Raw genomic sequence first — 16,719 nt, forward strand, 5'->3', positions numbered from 1 at the left:
CTTTGATTTGATTTGAAACTTCTTTCACAGCTGGATCCTGACCAAGATACAGCCAGAAGGGGACTACATAACACTCCAGAGAAGATGGCTTACTCTTTAGTCTCTGTGCCTGAAGGAAATGATATTTCCTCCATCTTTGAACTTGATCCCACTACTTTGCGAGGGGGAGATAGCCTTGTCCCAAGGTATGATGTTGTGAATGATGAGAGCACTAATATGTCTGCAACTATTGCAAGATGACTTTACATGCCAGCAATAATATGTATTGGGTACGTAAGGGAGAACATCATGGAGAACAGTGTGTTTCCAAACCAAATCAGAAGAGACTTCTTCAGGGCACAGGCTGCATCCACAGAACTATAGTGTCCAGATCAAGGAAGAAATAGTACCACTTCATCCAGAATACTGTGTCCAGTGTCTAGTTAGGAATGACATTGACAAGTCAAAAGGTAACCAGAAGCCGAGATGGTAAAAGGTCTGAAAATGAAGGCCAATGAATCTTAGGGAAATGAGTATGGTTAACTTGTCCAAGTGAAAACTGAGTAGTGATAGGATTGTTGTTAACTTCTGTCAAGTTAGCTTCAGTGTATGGCAACCCTATGAATGAGAGACCTCCAAGTCACTCTGTAATCTATAGACCTGCTCAGGTCTTGCATACTTGGGGCCATGGCTTCCTTAACTGAGTCTATCCATCTGGAATGCAGTGGTCCTCTTTTCCTGCTGTCTTCTACCTTACCAAACATTATTGCCTTTTTTAGTGAGTCATGTCTTCTCATGGTATGCCCAGAGTACAATAATTTCAGTTTAGTCAGTTAAACTGTTCCTCCCATTTTCACTCCTGCTTCCTCTAAGTCAAATCCTGCTTTACATATGATATGTTCAACATACAAGTTAAACAAATAGGGTGATAAAATGCAGCCTTGCCTTCTCTGTTCAGTTTTATTGCAAAACTCTTAAAACTCTTCTGTTTTGTATTTTAATGTATTAGCATGACACTTTTTGTCCCTTTTGGCTTTTAATATATTTATATAGAAATTTGTTCCGAATTCTCACTGGCCACTGGTTCCCACTTACACTGGTTATGTAATTGGATTCCAATTTTTTATTATGTGAGGTTATACCTATTTACAGTGCAATCCTATATGTGAGTTCTCAAAAACAAACAAACAAACAAACAAAAAACAATGGCCCATTAAACTAAATAGTGTTCTCTCTCAGAAAGTTAGGTATGGAATTGTAGCCTTAGTAAAATACACTTGAAGAAGACGAATCAATATTGCACTTGAAGCAAAATTAAAACAGTGGTAGTAGACAATGCCTGAAAAGACTGAAATGGACTAAAATACATTATAGTTACCAATATTTGGGGAAGACTTTTCAGTACATAAATGCAATTAATATTAGACTACTCTTCAAAAAAAGTAATATAGAATAACTTGGAAATGAGACATCTGCATGATTTAAAGCATAAGTAACACAGTGATTTTTTTTAAGTAGGCTATTGTTGAAGAAGGGATTTTAATTTTTTTGGAAAAATCTTAATATTATTTAGAAAACTATGCTTCTAGCACTGTTTTACTTTATATTTGGCTCTTTTAGGAACTCATATGTCAGACTTAGACACCTATGTACAAATACCTGGGTTCACAGCACCAACATACCCATTGATAAAGAAGAAGAAAAACCTGTGATGCTTAAAGTAAGGAAAGCAATTGATCTTATATCTCCTCCTCCTCCTACCAGTGAAGCTATATGAGAGCTGGAGGTTGGCAAGAAAGTTGACAAATATATTCTGACATCCTATACAAAATATTGCTTGGTGTAACAACTATTGTTACTAAAAAAGCTGGAGCATATCCAGAGGAGGGTGACCAAAATGGTGAAAGGTCTGGAAACCATGCCCTGTGAGGAGTGGCTAAAGTAACTGGGGCGGGTTATAAACTGCCATGAAAGTACGGAGTCAGTCCGTACTAGGGTTAGGAAGGTGCAGTGCTTCCGCACCCCCCCCCGTACAAAATGCGGCTCCCCTTCCACATGGGGGCCGCCATGACGACGTCACGACCGCGCGCCAGGGCGCTTAGTGCACCCTTTTGCGCGGACCAGGAAGGATGCTCCCGTGTGTTGGAGCTCCTTCCTGGTTTGCGGTGCCGCTTTGCGTCGCTGGGCGCAGCCTTCAGACGGCTGTGCCCAGCGAAGCAATTCTCCTCCTCCCCGCTGCCTCGGGGTGTCCTTGGGGCTTGAAGCCCCAAGGACACCCCTTTTCAGGCTGAGGGGAAGCGGCCTTTTGCCGCTTCCTCGCAGCCTGGAAAGCAGCGGATCGGGGCCTCGGAGGCTGCTGGTCTGGCAGCTGAGGCCCCGATACACTGGGGAAAGGGGCGGGTGCAGCCCGCCCCAAACGGGCGGTCTGTAACCCGCCAGGGTATATTTGGCCTGGAGAGGAGAATGTTAAGGGGTGACATGATAACCATGTTTAAATATTGGAAGAGATGTCATATTGAGGATGGAGCAAGCTTGTTTTCTGCAGCTCCAGAGAATAGGACCTGGAGCAATGTATTCATGTTACAGGAAAAGAGATTCCACCTAAACATTAGGAGGAACGTCTTGACAATAAGTGCTGTTTGACAGTGGAACATGCTGCCTTTCTCTGGAGGTTTTTAAACAGGGACTGGGTGGGCATTTGTTGGGGGTGCTTTGATTGGGTCTTCCTACATGGCAGAAGGGAATTGGACTGGACGGCCTTTGTGCCAACTCTATGATTTTAAGATTCTAAAATTGACTAGTTGTACATGAGTATAAGCATCTTCCACTGGGTGAAACAGCATTTTCAGAAGATTCTACAAACACGAGTACTTCCTGACACAGTGGTATTTGTGTGGCAGATATTAAGACATCTCCAAACCATATGAGAAATAAACTAATCCCCTATATTGATTGGTGGACTACCTGGCTAACAGCAGGATATGGACAAGGGCCACAGATTTTTCCTATCAGCACAGCACAAATCTTTCATGATAGTAGTTCTCAAACTTTGGTCATCCAGTACCAGAACTGTAACAAACTTGACCAGTAGTTGACATTAATAAGAACTGAGGCCCAAAATGTCTGGAGAAACAAAGATAAGTAATTGTTGCTTTTTGGTAATTAACAGCTATTTCTAGAGACACGTCTCCTGCTATTGCTTGCTTAGCACTTGGGCCTGCATGATTAGTTCTCACTATAGCTTGGGAGCTCATCAATAATTTTTACTGGAGAATAGCATGTCACAAACAATTTCAGTGCTTAATACATTCATCTTGGTTCTTGCCCTGAGAATTAAAGACTGTTACAATACTAGGCAGAGTATTTCTGCTAAACATTTCAAATAAGTATTTAAATACCTTGAGCATTTTTCCAAGTGTCATTACTATTGCAACTTTTTGTGCATCAGAGGAATGACTAAATTTGCATTGATTTTAAGATTGGCACCTCTCCTGTGAAAGAGGACAAAGAAGCTTTTGCTATAGTACCAGTTTCTCCTGCAGAAGTGCGAGACTTGGATTTTGCGAATGATGCAAGCAAAGTATTAGGTTCCATTGCTGGCAAACTGGAAAAGGGAACAATAACCCAGAATGAAAGGAGGTAAGAGAATCTTCATACAGGCTTCACAAGAGGAAAAGCTGCTACCTAACTTCACAAAAATATATTGAACCAGAGAAGAAATACAAATATATGTCATTAAATATAATGTATGATTAGAATATTTAAAGGTAAAGGTTTCCTAGGGGATCGTAATTTAATTTTAGTTTAATATCCTCTAATATATATCCCCCTTTATTGTATGAGTTTCTGACTGTATTGTTAAGGAAGGATATATTCATATCACATTTTGGATTAATAGCTAATTTTTATTTTTACATCTGTGTAGGTCTGTTACAAAATTGCTGGAAGATTTGGTATATTTTGTTACTGGTGGTACAAATTCTGGTCAAGATGTGCTTGAAGTTATGTTCTCAAAGCCAAACAGAGAACGACAAAAGTTAATGAGGGAGCAAAATATCCTGAAGCAGGTATACTAACTTTTTTTTAATAGAAAGCATCTGAAGAGAGCAATGGCTATAAATAAAATGGTTTCAGAGTTCATGAGATAAGTGGCTTGTTCCTAGTGGTTCCTGTATCAACTCCCCAACACCAAAACAGGGCAGCAGTTGCACATGTGATTCTGTAAAAATATCCATATAGTGATGAATATTGAACAAAACATCCTCCTCAAATCTACACTGATGGATTTTGCATTGACAGCATTTAGGAATCATATAGATGGTTCAGCTGCAGTGTGCAGCAACTGTGAAAAAGCAAATTTCACTGGGGATTAATTTTGGTAAGGAATCAAGAATTAAACAAAAACTGGCATCATAGTAGACATAAATTTTTGTGTTGTATAGTTATTTTCAGAATACCATGTAAAAATACCTTCTGTAAAATGATACTGGACAGCTGGAAAAGGTGCAGAAAGAGGTGATCCAGAATATACAAGGGGAATTATATCTTTATGGAAGAAAAGGAATTAAGAGGAGGTGCAAAATGATTCTTGGTTTGGAAAAAAATGGGTAGAAGTGCATTTTTCTTCCCCTCTCAAAAAACTAGAACAAAGGACCATCCAATGAAATTAAACACAGTTTTCGCGACTGGTAGCTATTGCCCATGAACTTCTCTAAACCACTTTAGTAATAGCTTTCATAGGCAGAAAATTCGATAAACTACATTTTGTGAAGAATAACTTCCTTTTATTCTGAATCTATTGCCTGTTAGGAGCAAGTATAACTCTAAAAATGAGTCACCCATGGGACAACTAGGTGTCTGAAGAAATGGAAACAGAAGAATAAAGGCTTTACAAATATTATCTGGCTGTTAGATGATCAAGGTCACAGTCCTAACAGTCCTAAATATGGACCTGATGATGAATAAGCATGATAATTTCCAACTTAACCTTCACTGACCTTATTTGGTTTAAAGTACAAATTGATTAATTAAATAACTGATTTTGAATGTAGCTGTACATGAACTGTCTCATCAGGGTGGTATCTTTAATTGTATATTGCACAGCCATTCTCAGAAAATGGCTTTTAAAAGTGATTAGTCAGAAGAACAAGGTTCCCCAGTTAATTGTTACTATCACAGTTACAATTAAAAGGATTTCTCACTGTAAAATAGTTACTTTTAGTTAGTTTCATGGAAACCCAGATCTCTGGCTTGTGAAGCCATAAACATCCTGCAATAAAAGTAACTGAAGTAATTTAAATTACATTATGATAGCGATGATGGTACTCCATATTATGATAGAGTCATAACATAGATTAATGATTACAAGAAGGAATTTATTAAAAGAACTTGTTATTTGTAAGTTTTCTACATCTACGTTTTCAGGTTGTTCAGGTGTCCAGCAGATTTTTAATACAAGAATCATGTGCTGGATTGCTCTAGACAAGAAAACCACTGTGCAAACAAAGTTATTGTCTCTAGTGTACCATCCCTTCCACCATCAGACATGTTCAAGTTGTCAAATGATCTTATAAACCTAACAAAAGACAACATGAAATGTGTAAGTCTCCAGTACTTTTGCATGGCATCATTTTAATAACAAAGGCTTTCCTTTCTTTTACTACTTCAATTTCTAGATCTTCAAGTTATTACAAGCACCGTTTACTGACTGTGGAGATGGACCAATGTTGAGACTAGAAGAACTTGGAGACCAACGTCATGCTCCTTTTAGGCACATCTGCCGCCTCTGTTATAGAGTATTAAGACACTCCCAGCAAGATTACAGGAAGAACCAGGTTAGGAAAAATGCTTGGGAGAGTCTAGTATGTTTCTCCAAAATCTAATCCTAAAGGATTACTGTTCTGTATAGTAAATATTCTTGGAGCATTAACATTAGCTGGGTTTTGCCTTCAATGTGATCTCATTAAAAAGGAAAAGAAAGATGGGTTTTAGCTCAGAACAGTATTATACAGTAACCCCTCTTAGATAAATGTGATTGCATAGCTGGAGGAAACACATGGTGAATTGCATATTTCATAGCCATAAATTACTGTCAACAGGGGGAAAAAAACTGCTAATTTTTTTTGGATTTTTATTAAACAAAATAATAATATTTTGGAAACAGATGCAGTTGGAAAAGATCATTTGTCATCCATATACAAGTACCATTTGCTGTGTAGAGTGTTGGTGAAAATATGAAGCTGGACTTTATTTTTTATTGTAAATGAGACTTCTGCTTACATACTTCCCTGTCCATTTATGTGTTTTAAATTCTCCCTTTGCTTTTGATTCAGTGGAAAACTGTTGTATATCAAAACCACACTGTGATTTAGAAAAAAAGATTTGCAAATTCAGTTCAGATTCAGTGGTTCCTGAAACAAAATTGTGTCATAGCTCTTGCTATTCAATATGGCCTTTTCTTAAGAACAACAGATTGCTTCAACTAATTAACATAGTGTAAATCAATAGTTTTCTATATTGTTTGTGTTTAGTGATTCTTTTATGTTTTAGTGATGTAAACATCTCTCTTCCCCCCCCACCCCCCCACCCTTTTCTGATTTATCAGGAATACATAGCTAAGCAGTTTGGGTTTATGCAGAAACAAATTGGCTATGATGTATTAGCAGAAGACACCATAACAGCATTGCTTCACAACAATCGTAAACTGTTAGAGAAACACATCACAGCTGCTGAGATTGATACCTTTGTTAGCCTTGTAAGGAAAAACAGAGAGCCCAGGTGAGCTCTAATGTTTTAGACAAAATAAAGGATGCATAAAATGTTTCAGTAGGATGTGTAATAGGCTTGAAGCTATTGTATGGATTAGTCAGGTGGTCTGATTTCCTTTTCCTTTTGTGTTATTCTGCCTAGATAGTAACACTACTTACATTATTAGTGAGCTTTACTGTAGTTTTGAGCATGCCTCATCATAATATGTGATGAGTTCTAGTTCAATAAAAATTCATGAAAGCTTTCTAATAGCCCATTCTCCTTTTCTTCATCCTCTGCTGAAATCTGATGAAGACATTTTGGAGTCCTACTCCAGCTTGCATTACAATATATGAGGGATGTATCAATTTATCAGTCAATTAATCAGTATTTTGCATGCATTAAGCTACAAGTCTGTTCCATCCAACATCTGTGTTATGTTCAGAGTTTTAAAAAGGCACCAACACTTCCATTCCTTTCCATGCACAATGCTCCCTAATATGCCCTAATATACACTTTAGTACATAATTTGGCTTATGAATTGTATCACACCTATTGGAAGGATTCAGGACCTGGAGGATAAAGATGTTATAATATAAATAGTGACCTAAGGAGTATGAATTTGACCAGTTTGCTTTAAAATGATGACTAAATGAAATTCTCTTAACATTCCTAATATTGATGCATCTAAATTGAATGAACTCTTCAGCTGACCAGAAGATGAATACCCACCCGTTCCCTGAGAATTGTGACACCCTTTAATTTCCTAGAAAAGTTCTAAAAATGGGAGGATGGGTCAGGTGACTAAAAATCGCCGAATGGGCTAGATGCATCCCATTTACTCCAGTCTTGAAGCCTTCTCTCCTCTGAAATAGTTTTTTTCCCCCTTCCTAATAATATACTCACAGTTGAACGGTGTTTTACAGTTTCATAATTTTGGCTTTCCTCCTCAATAGGTTTTTGGATTACCTCTCAGATCTTTGTGTTTCCATGAACAAATCAATCCCAGTGACCCAAGAGCTGATTTGTAAAGCTGTTTTAAACCCATCAAATGCAGACATACTGATTGAAACTAAGTAAGTTGAGATTTTAAAAATAAATGTTTTCCTTTTTGAAAGAAGGCAGTTGTAATTATTTGAGTCATGACATCACATCAGAATCACATCCAGTCTGGAGAACATGCAGAAACATTGTAGGTTATTTATTTGTAACATAACAATGATTGCTTTTTGCAGTCTCCAACCAGTTTGCAATCCTAGATCTGCAGAATGTCAGACGAAGCAGATTTTAAATGAACAGATGCTTCTCCCCATCTCACAGTATATTTTTGTATCAGTAGTTCTGAACCTTTGGTTCTCCAGATTTTTTGGATTTCAGCTTCCAGAATTCTTAATGGTTGTCCATGTTGTCTGGGGCTGTTGGTAGCTCAAGTTCAGAACGTTGCAGGGATGCCATTATCTTTAATGTTGTTCAGTTTTTTATTAAGTACTGTTCAACAGCCCTGCAAGGTAATTGTAATTAAGCAATATCGCTGATGCAGTGCCAGTGGAACAGCATTATGTAGGATCACAAGTGAGACCTTTGCAAGTGTGACTTCATAAGAACTGGAAACGTTGACAAAGTTCTGTATGTTTCATAACCAAGGACAAGACTTCAGGGGGGACAGATGAATGAGCTGAGGGAGTCAGAGGTTTTTAATGCCTTTGTTTTACTGGGGAAGCAATGGTCGAGGCCAGACAAGGTCCAGACTCCTGGCTTTTCTGTGGTGGAGAGCCAGGAACCAGAACACTAACCCAGTGTGCCTAGAATAGGAAGCATCTGTAGCCAAACCTATTTGGGTAATTGCTGCTTTGGACCAATTTTAGCAACTAAATTTTGTCACCTGTACCTGAAGGAGGGCCTCAAGAATATGATGCATCCTTCTTTTGCTCAAGAGCATGGGGTGGAGAAAAACCTATAGCATGAGTACTTTCTAAAAGCAACTAAAATTTTTGTAGATTTTTGAGGAGTCAAAAAGAAGTAATTGTTTTTAATTCTTGCACTGTTCTTTAGACTGGTCCTGTCTCGGTTTGAATTTGAAGAATTATCATCTGGAGAGAACTCATTGGAGGTTGGTGAGGATGAGGAAGAAGTCTGGCTGTTCTGGAGAGACAGCAACAAAGAGATCCGCAGTAAGAGTATCAGAGAGCTGGCTCAGGATGCCAAAGAAGGGCAGAAGGAAGACCGGGATGTACTCAGCTACTACAGGTTAACACCGCAAGCAATATTTGGCTATGGCAGTTAACCTGAAATGTGTACTAAGCTAACTTGAGCTACTCCTTTTTGAATAGTAGTTTCTAATAGTAGATTGGGGGGATGTGTAAGCCCCCAGATGTCTTGAACTGCAACTCCCATCATCGTGCACGATTAGCAATGTTGGCTAGCACTGCTTGGAGTCACAATCTAACCTCTGGCTGGCGTGTTTCCCACCTCTGTCTTAGAAGAGTTGAAGGCTAATTTTTATAAATTGTTAAAGTAGTTGTTATCAAGGGATGCCTTCCATCAAAAAGCACTTGGTGATAGAAAAGGCATGATCACTATAGCAGTTTCATGTAACTGTGCATACAGGGATCATGTAGCAAATGTCAGTGCACAAATTTGTTTTGTATTGAAAATGCACATTTAGATGCTTGTCTGCTATGTTAAAAATGCTGCTTAAAATAATTTCTAAAATACATATGCTCTTTCACTTTTCTGTTATGTCAAGTTTAACAGCAGGTTTTTTTAATGGAGGATTTTTAATCATTTCATTTACTGTATATACAAGTCGACCTCATGTATAAGTCGAGGGAAGGTTTTAGAGCCAAAAAATTGGATTTTGATATGATCTGTGCATAATTCAAAGATAGAATTTAGAAGATACAAGGTTTTAAGATCAGGTTGGAAGGGAAAATGGAGAAGCTTGGTTGTCAGAGGAAATGCAAGAAGGGGGAGAAGCAAAGGTTTAAAATGGGGAAATGCGAGGAGGAGGAGGAGAGGTTTTGAGATTGGGTTAAAGTGGAGGGAAAATGGGGAAATACAAGGAGGAGGAAGAGAAGCAGCAGCAAAAGTCTGGAGATGGGGCTGCAAATGTACGGGGAATGGGGAAATGCAAGGAGGAGGAGAAGGGAAGTTTTAAAATTGACTTGAAAGTGGAAGATAAATGGGGAAATGCAAGGAGGAAGAAGAGAAGAAGCACAGATCTGGAGATTGGGCTGCAAATGGAGGGAAAATGGGGAAAGGCAAGGAAGAGGAGGAGGAGGAAAGGTTTTAAAATTGGCTTGAAAGTGGAGGGAAAATGAGGAAATTCAAGGAGGAGAAGGAGAAGGAAAGGTTTTAAAATGGCATGAAAGTGGAAGAAAATGAGGAAATGCAAGGAGGAGGAGGAGAAGGAGAAGGAAAGGTTTGGAGATCAGATTGAGAAGGGATTCGCCACACACACACTTGTGCCTCACAGGTCTTTCAACAGTCACTGATGAGGCATGTAGTGTGGCGCATTGGGGCTACTATTTAAAGGAGCTTTATAAGCAATATTACTGGTTGTTGTTGTTAACTGCCCTCCACTCAATCTAAACCCATGACGACTGTATTGACCTGTATATAAGTTGACCCCAGATTTTAGTGTCAACTTTTGGGCATAAATGTCTTGACTTAGAGTCAAGTATATATGGTAGATCCTGCTTTCCTCCTTTCATAGGACCCAAGGAAGCTTAGATAGAATTAAAAACAAGATATGCTTCAGTCCATTGAAAAGCAGATTTTTAAAAAACTCTCACCCAGAATGTAAAACTTACTGTCACAGTCTAGGTATCTATAAAATTTTGTGTGTAGGCAAATTTATCTTTCTCTTCTCTGCCTCTTCCTTCCACAGGTACCAGCTGAATCTTTTTGCTAGGATGTGTCTCGATCGGCAGTATTTGGCTATAAATGAAATATCTGGCCAGCTGGATGTAGACCTCATCCTTCGTTGCATGTCTGATGAGAATTTGCCTTATGACTTGAGAGCTTCCTTCTGTCGGCTTATGTTGCACATGCATGTTGACCGTGATCCTCAAGAGCAAGTGACACCAGTGAAATATGCACGATTGTGGTCTGAGATACCTTCTGAAATTGCAATCGATGAGTAAGTACTAGCAATCAAATGGATTTCTAAAATGAGAGTGGATGCTGGTTTTTCTAAAGCGGCTGGTTTGCAGTTACACTCTACACCAATCATGGAACTATCTTGGCACATGGGATGTGTTTGGGATGGTGTGCTTGGTAGTTGAACTTTGGGAAACAAGAATGCCTCCTCCCAGGAAGACCATTTTAAAAGGTTATTAATGGAATAATTATTTAAGAACAGTTAAGTTGACAGAACTGTAGGGGGAAACCTCCGATTTTTCCAGTTTCTGATGGTGGCTCTGGTTTTGTGTTCAGAGGAAAATAATGGGTGAGTCTTTGAGCATTTTTAATTGCATCATGTGATCCTTTATTTCTTAAAAAAAGAAAAGGATCAAATTACATAAATTTGGAGGACACAGTGCAAGAATGAGTAGGTGCTGCCTTCAAAAGTGATTTCTGACTATGCTCTTACGTTTTCATATGCTAAATGATGTGACTGGATTCCCGCTTTATACCTCAATCATCAAGAATCAAGACTGCCATTCAACAAGCAATTTTTAACTACTCAGTGAAAATATTTTTATTTCTAATATAATTTGTTGAACATTTCCTATTGAAACGAGTATCTTAATCAACTGCTAAAATGTATATATTTTCCCTTGATAATATCTAGTAGAACTTACCCATGGTGTGATATCATTTTGAGTAGACAGAGTGGATAATGAAGAAATTGAAATAGATTTCTCATACCAAACAGTGATCAGAACCGAGACTCTAGTCAAGAAATCAGAAGAAGATTTAGGAATGAGAATGGCATCTATGAAAGAACTAGACAAAATCCTAAAGTATATAGATATACAGCTGAACACTAAAGTTAGAATCATCTAAGCCATTGTATCCTCCTTTACTATGTACAGATGTGAGAGCTGGACCATGAAGAAAGCAGTTAGGGAAAAAATCATTCAAGATATGGTGTTGGAAAAGAGTGCTGAAGATACCATGGATGGCCAAAAGAAACAAACAGTTTGGTCCTAGAACAAATAGCCTGAACTCTCCCTGGAAGCCAAGATGACTAAGGGCTTTAGCACATGTGGCTTTTAAACTGTGATTCCCATAGGAGGGAAGCAACATCAGCGATGCCAATCACACAACACCACCTCCCTCCCATTGCCGTCCCATCCCTGAGGCATCTCTTTTCATTCACGGGAAAACAGTGGGGTGCCCTTGGTTGTGGAAAACCATTCCTGGGACAGTCACATTATTGACAGCCACATGGTGCCACTGTCTCCTCCTTCCCCCTCCCTATTTTAAATAAAAATATCCTCTTCTTTTTTCTTGCAATTGCAGAGATATGCAGCCTCAAGGTTCCTTTTGTTAAATATAAATTGTTAAGTATAAAGGGAAAGAAGGGATATCATCTTAATTTGTAGATAGAGTTAGTCCAAGTCAAATTATAATTTCTTATATATACGCTGGTATTTGTTTTCAAGAGAGATGGAGAAGGAGTCTAAGAAACTCACTTTTCTTTCTTTCAGCTATGATAGCAGTGGAACTTCCAAAGATGAAATCAAGGAGAGATTTGCACAAACAATGGATTTTGTGGAGGAATATTTAAGAGATGTTGTCTGCCAAAGATTCCCTTTTTCTGATAAAGAAAAAAATAAACTCACATTTGAGGTAAATGTCTGGGGGCATGGAACCAAGTTGCAGCCTTCACTTGGAGCCAAGTATAAATCATTCATGTGGGTGGATACTTGTATGGATAGATGAAGTTTTCTTATACTGAGTCAAACAGTTAGTCTGTCAGTTACTCAGTGGTAGCGCATCGTAGGACCTTTCACACTATACAGTTCCACATTAACGTTTTCAACTATGTTTCCAATTTAAATGACATGACCAGCACCTGGAATTCAGACCAAAATTTTATTGGTGGCCAGCACAATTAATTTAAAACTGGTGCTATATGTTTTCTATAAAGTGCTCCTGTCACCAGTCTAGGTACTGTATAAAAGCAGATATCTTTTCAACATGTGTCAAAAACTACAAATTATAAGAGGATGAAAATTTTTGAGGGAGGAGTATTCCACATAGTAGAATTTTTGGTGGAAGGATGTTACATATTTGGCTCTAGTAGTTAGGCTTTTCTAGATGACATCAAGGGCTGAGTTGATCTGTTGGGGAGAAAGTGGTCTCTCAGGTAGCCAGAAATATATCTGTGTATCAGTACAGTACAGTGGCTGTTATTGTTGTATTATACATTCTAAAAACTAAAGTGTACCTATAGTATATTTGTGGGTTGTTTCTCTTTCAGTCAGTTCAAGGAAACTTTAAACGGTTTTATTAGTGTTGATCCTCTTAACAAACCAAGGAACTTAGTTGGTTTTAAAATTAGTGGCAATTAGAGATTGATGCTTCTGTATCCAATTATCTATATTGCATGCTGTAATTGCTGTACCAGGGACTCTATGGACAATTGCAGAAGATCAATGCTACTGGAAATGCTTTTGGAAGATACGTATGTGTAAAAACTAAAGGACTTTCAAGTATACTTGGTATTTTTTTTTTAAAGAAATCTGACTGGGAAGGTAGTCATGCTAGCCAGCCATTGAAATAATTCTTTTTTTTTTCTTTTCAAAATACAGGTGGTAAACTTGGCACGAAACCTGATATATTTTGGATTCTATAATTTTTGTGACCTTCTAAGGTTAACAAAAATACTCCTAGCTATCTTGGACTGTGTTCATGTTGCAACCATCTTCCCTATCACCAAGGTAGCAAAAGGAGAAGAAAGTAAAGGTAAGAGCAGCAAACAAAATGCATGGAAAGGTGGCCTAGAAATAGGTTATCAGAGAATGATAACCTTTTGACATGCAATAGGGTAAATTTTGGATGAGTCTTCAATCCTAAATCAAATCAGGTTGAATTAGGGGATATCCAAACTTAAGGAAGACTTCTCCAACGTGGACCCAATATGGATGTGTGTCTCCTAAGATTCATTCAGAAAATGGGTTTAGTGCCAAACAGAGTGAGCTCTTTTCTTATCACTTTCTTTTCCACATCCCCACCTTTGTTACTTTGTGGCTACAGGAAACTTCATAGTGAAATGATGTTAAGTTATGGGGTAAATTATACTACTTGTAATGAAAGTCATGCTAATTCTGGTGATCCAATTTACTTAAGTTCCAGCCAATCCAAATATCAGGATTTGCTAAAGTGAAACAGTCACAAGTGCAACCAAATATTTCATTTGTACACAGGTGGTAAATTAATGCAGAAATAATAAAGGCAAATATATCTCACAATTTCTTTAGCTGAGGGTGCATATAGCTCCTAGGGCTGGTCTCCTGGGGGACAAATGTGCCTCCTTAGCTTCCATCACACCTGACCATCTGCTAGGGTCACCACAATAAACAAGGTGCTGTTGCATGGAACAATTTCCCAGCCTGGTGCAGCATGCAGTATATCTTCCAGAGTGAAACTCAATGTGTCTGTTCTTTCTCCAGTCTTTAATATCATTCTCCCCTGTTCTAGAATATGCACGGACATTTACAGGATGAGAGTCAAATTGCCTTTTCCAGTGAAAACAAGAACTTTACCCTTTTACAAGGGAGGGGGACATTTTTGGTCTTTTTGGAAAAATATTTCTGTCCCTACACTGTTCTGTTGTTCTTGTAGAAACAAAACATGAAATCGTTTCACATTTTACAGAACAGACATGGGGATTGAATGGCCCTCCAATGTTTTTGAACTGCAGCTCCCATCACTGTTGTTTATTAGTTACGTTTACATTACATCTCTCCTTTAGTTGGCTCAAGATAGTTTCTGTAGCTCTCCTCCCCAACCCCCAACATTTCAGCCTCACAACACCCCCATGAGGTAGATCAATCTGAGAGCAGGTGAATCACCCAAAGTCACACACTGCCTTTCATGGGTCAATGGAAATTGAACTTCTTGTAGCTTTTAGGTTCCCACTCAACACTCTAACCACACTAAATTCCATCTGTCATAAGTGGCTCTGCTGGCTAGGGCTGATGGGCATTGCAATCCAATAATATCTGGAGAGACATCTGCACCTCATTCTTGTTATAGAGAGGAAAAATGTGCATGTTATATCCGATTCTGTCGTAATTCATGGAATACTATCCCATGTTTAAGGCTAAGAAGATATCTGTGTTTCTCTTTTCCTGAAGGGAGCAATGTGATGAGGTCTATCCATGGAGTTGGAGAGCTGATGACCCAAGTAGTCCTCAGGGGTGGTGGGTTCTTGCCAATGACGCCACTTGCAGCTGCTCCAGAAGGTAATGTGAAGCAGGTTGAACCTGAGAAAGAGGATATCCTGGTAATGGACACCAAGCTGAAAATCATTGAAATACTTCAGGTATATTTCAGGGCCTGGGAAAGTAATATTGGGACATGATTTGGGAGACTAATATTGATATCACTGTTTTATTCACATGCCCTTGTTATTTTTGATTTTTCATCTCATAGACTTGCTCTACTTTTATGATGGAGTTTGAAGTAAATTCAACTTTTCACTGGATATATTGAGTGTAATACCGTAATTTCTAGAGGCCCTTTTCCTTATGGACCAATGAACAATCAGAGATAACTCAATTTTTGTTCACATGATTTGAGGATATTGAGAACCCCACAGTTTTTGAGAAAGTACCTCAAAGGCCTCATTTCTAACCTGCTTCAGAATCTACTTTGCAAGTTAGGGCTTTGCATAGTGCTGAATGCCTTTCTATCTCCCTGTTCTATCTCTTCCTTGAAGACTTATCCTCATGTGTAAATTCTACATAAAGAACAGGAGCAGGGATAAGGGAACTAGCCTTTATTCTTCCTCATTTTTGTCACCTGTCTAATAGGGATAAAAAGAATAGCTCCTAATTCATTCATCATAAGAATGTGAAGTTTATCGCACTGGCCCTAAAACGGGCCCAGTGTGTTCTAAATGTGTGCGTGTGCACATGCGTGCACGGAACAGGATGGGGCCCAGAACCCCATTTTATCACACGCTGGAACACCGCCTTTGCCGCCGGGTGTTCCAGTTGCGTTCCCGTTCCATTCCAGAAGGCGCCATTTCTGGGAACTGTTTCTGAGCGTGCCCAGAAATGGTGCCCTCTGGGACAGAATGGGAACGCAACTGGAACGCCCAGAGGCGAAGGTGGCATTCCAGTGTGCAATAAAATGGGATTCTGGGCCCTATTCTGTTCTGTGTGTGCGCGTGTGCGTGCACCTTTAGAATGCACTGGGCCTGTTTTAGGGACAGTGTGATAAACTTCTGTGTGTCTTCTTGACACTCCAAGACATTCTCTTGCCAAAGTGATCAACTACCAGGAAACTTTTCACATTCAGCATGGTATTGCAAAAAATTTCTTTGTGCAAGCCTCCTTTTTATGTACCTTGATTTTGGGTTTTATGCAAAAAGCAACATTTTGCAGCCAAAAGTATCTGTCAAAATACCATATTTTCTGCATAGCATAGTTTTTTCATGAAACCAAGATTTTTGCACAAATGAATTATTCACCAAAAAGTTTCAGTGTTTCAGACATTTCAAAAATGTGGCAAAGGTAGGGGATAAAACCTTTGAAAGGATTTGTTCTTGTGTGTGACTCTGTTCTGTGGACTTAATTTTGAATTGTTACAGTAATATAGACTTTCAAGTTAAGTGATCAGGTGTGCCCACACAGTGTGCATAAAGAATACATTATATTAATTAGAATGTTTCATAGGCTTTTGATAGGTTTTTAATAAAATCTGGGGAATAATCTTTGTTACCATATATATATATATATAATTACATCATTGAACAGATACTGAACATGTAATTAAAGTTGTGACATTAAAATAATTTATTTCTCCCTCTCA

At 38.6% G+C, this 16,719-nt stretch overlaps 2 protein-coding genes across 6 annotated transcripts in view; one reads left to right on the forward strand and one right to left on the reverse strand.

The window, feature by feature from the left end:
- SUMF1 (sulfatase modifying factor 1) overlaps positions 1-16,719 on the reverse strand; it is an 891,645-nt gene that overhangs the window by 267,732 nt on the left and 607,194 nt on the right. The window lies entirely within an intron of this gene.
- ITPR1 (inositol 1,4,5-trisphosphate receptor type 1) overlaps positions 1-16,719 on the forward strand; it is a 276,298-nt gene that overhangs the window by 129,352 nt on the left and 130,227 nt on the right. For all 5 annotated transcript variants that reach the window (XM_042448619.1, XM_042448620.1, XM_042448622.1 and 2 more), the window contains 12 exons: positions 31-185; positions 1,600-1,699; positions 3,458-3,618; positions 3,905-4,046; positions 5,655-5,813; positions 6,584-6,756; positions 7,683-7,802; positions 8,779-8,973; positions 10,616-10,867; positions 12,384-12,525; positions 13,491-13,644; positions 15,039-15,226. In XM_042448619.1, coding sequence (XP_042304553.1) covers positions 31-185; positions 1,600-1,699; positions 3,458-3,618; positions 3,905-4,046; positions 5,655-5,813; positions 6,584-6,756; positions 7,683-7,802; positions 8,779-8,973; positions 10,616-10,867; positions 12,384-12,525; positions 13,491-13,644; positions 15,039-15,226 — 1,941 coding nt within the window. The remainder of the gene's footprint in view (positions 1-30; positions 186-1,599; positions 1,700-3,457; positions 3,619-3,904; positions 4,047-5,654; positions 5,814-6,583; positions 6,757-7,682; positions 7,803-8,778; positions 8,974-10,615; positions 10,868-12,383; positions 12,526-13,490; positions 13,645-15,038; positions 15,227-16,719) is intronic.

The sequence above is a fragment of the Sceloporus undulatus genome, chromosome 2 (genome assembly GCF_019175285.1).
Source record: "Sceloporus undulatus isolate JIND9_A2432 ecotype Alabama chromosome 2, SceUnd_v1.1, whole genome shotgun sequence".
In the NCBI taxonomy this organism is placed as follows: Eukaryota; Metazoa; Chordata; class Lepidosauria; order Squamata; family Phrynosomatidae; genus Sceloporus; species Sceloporus undulatus.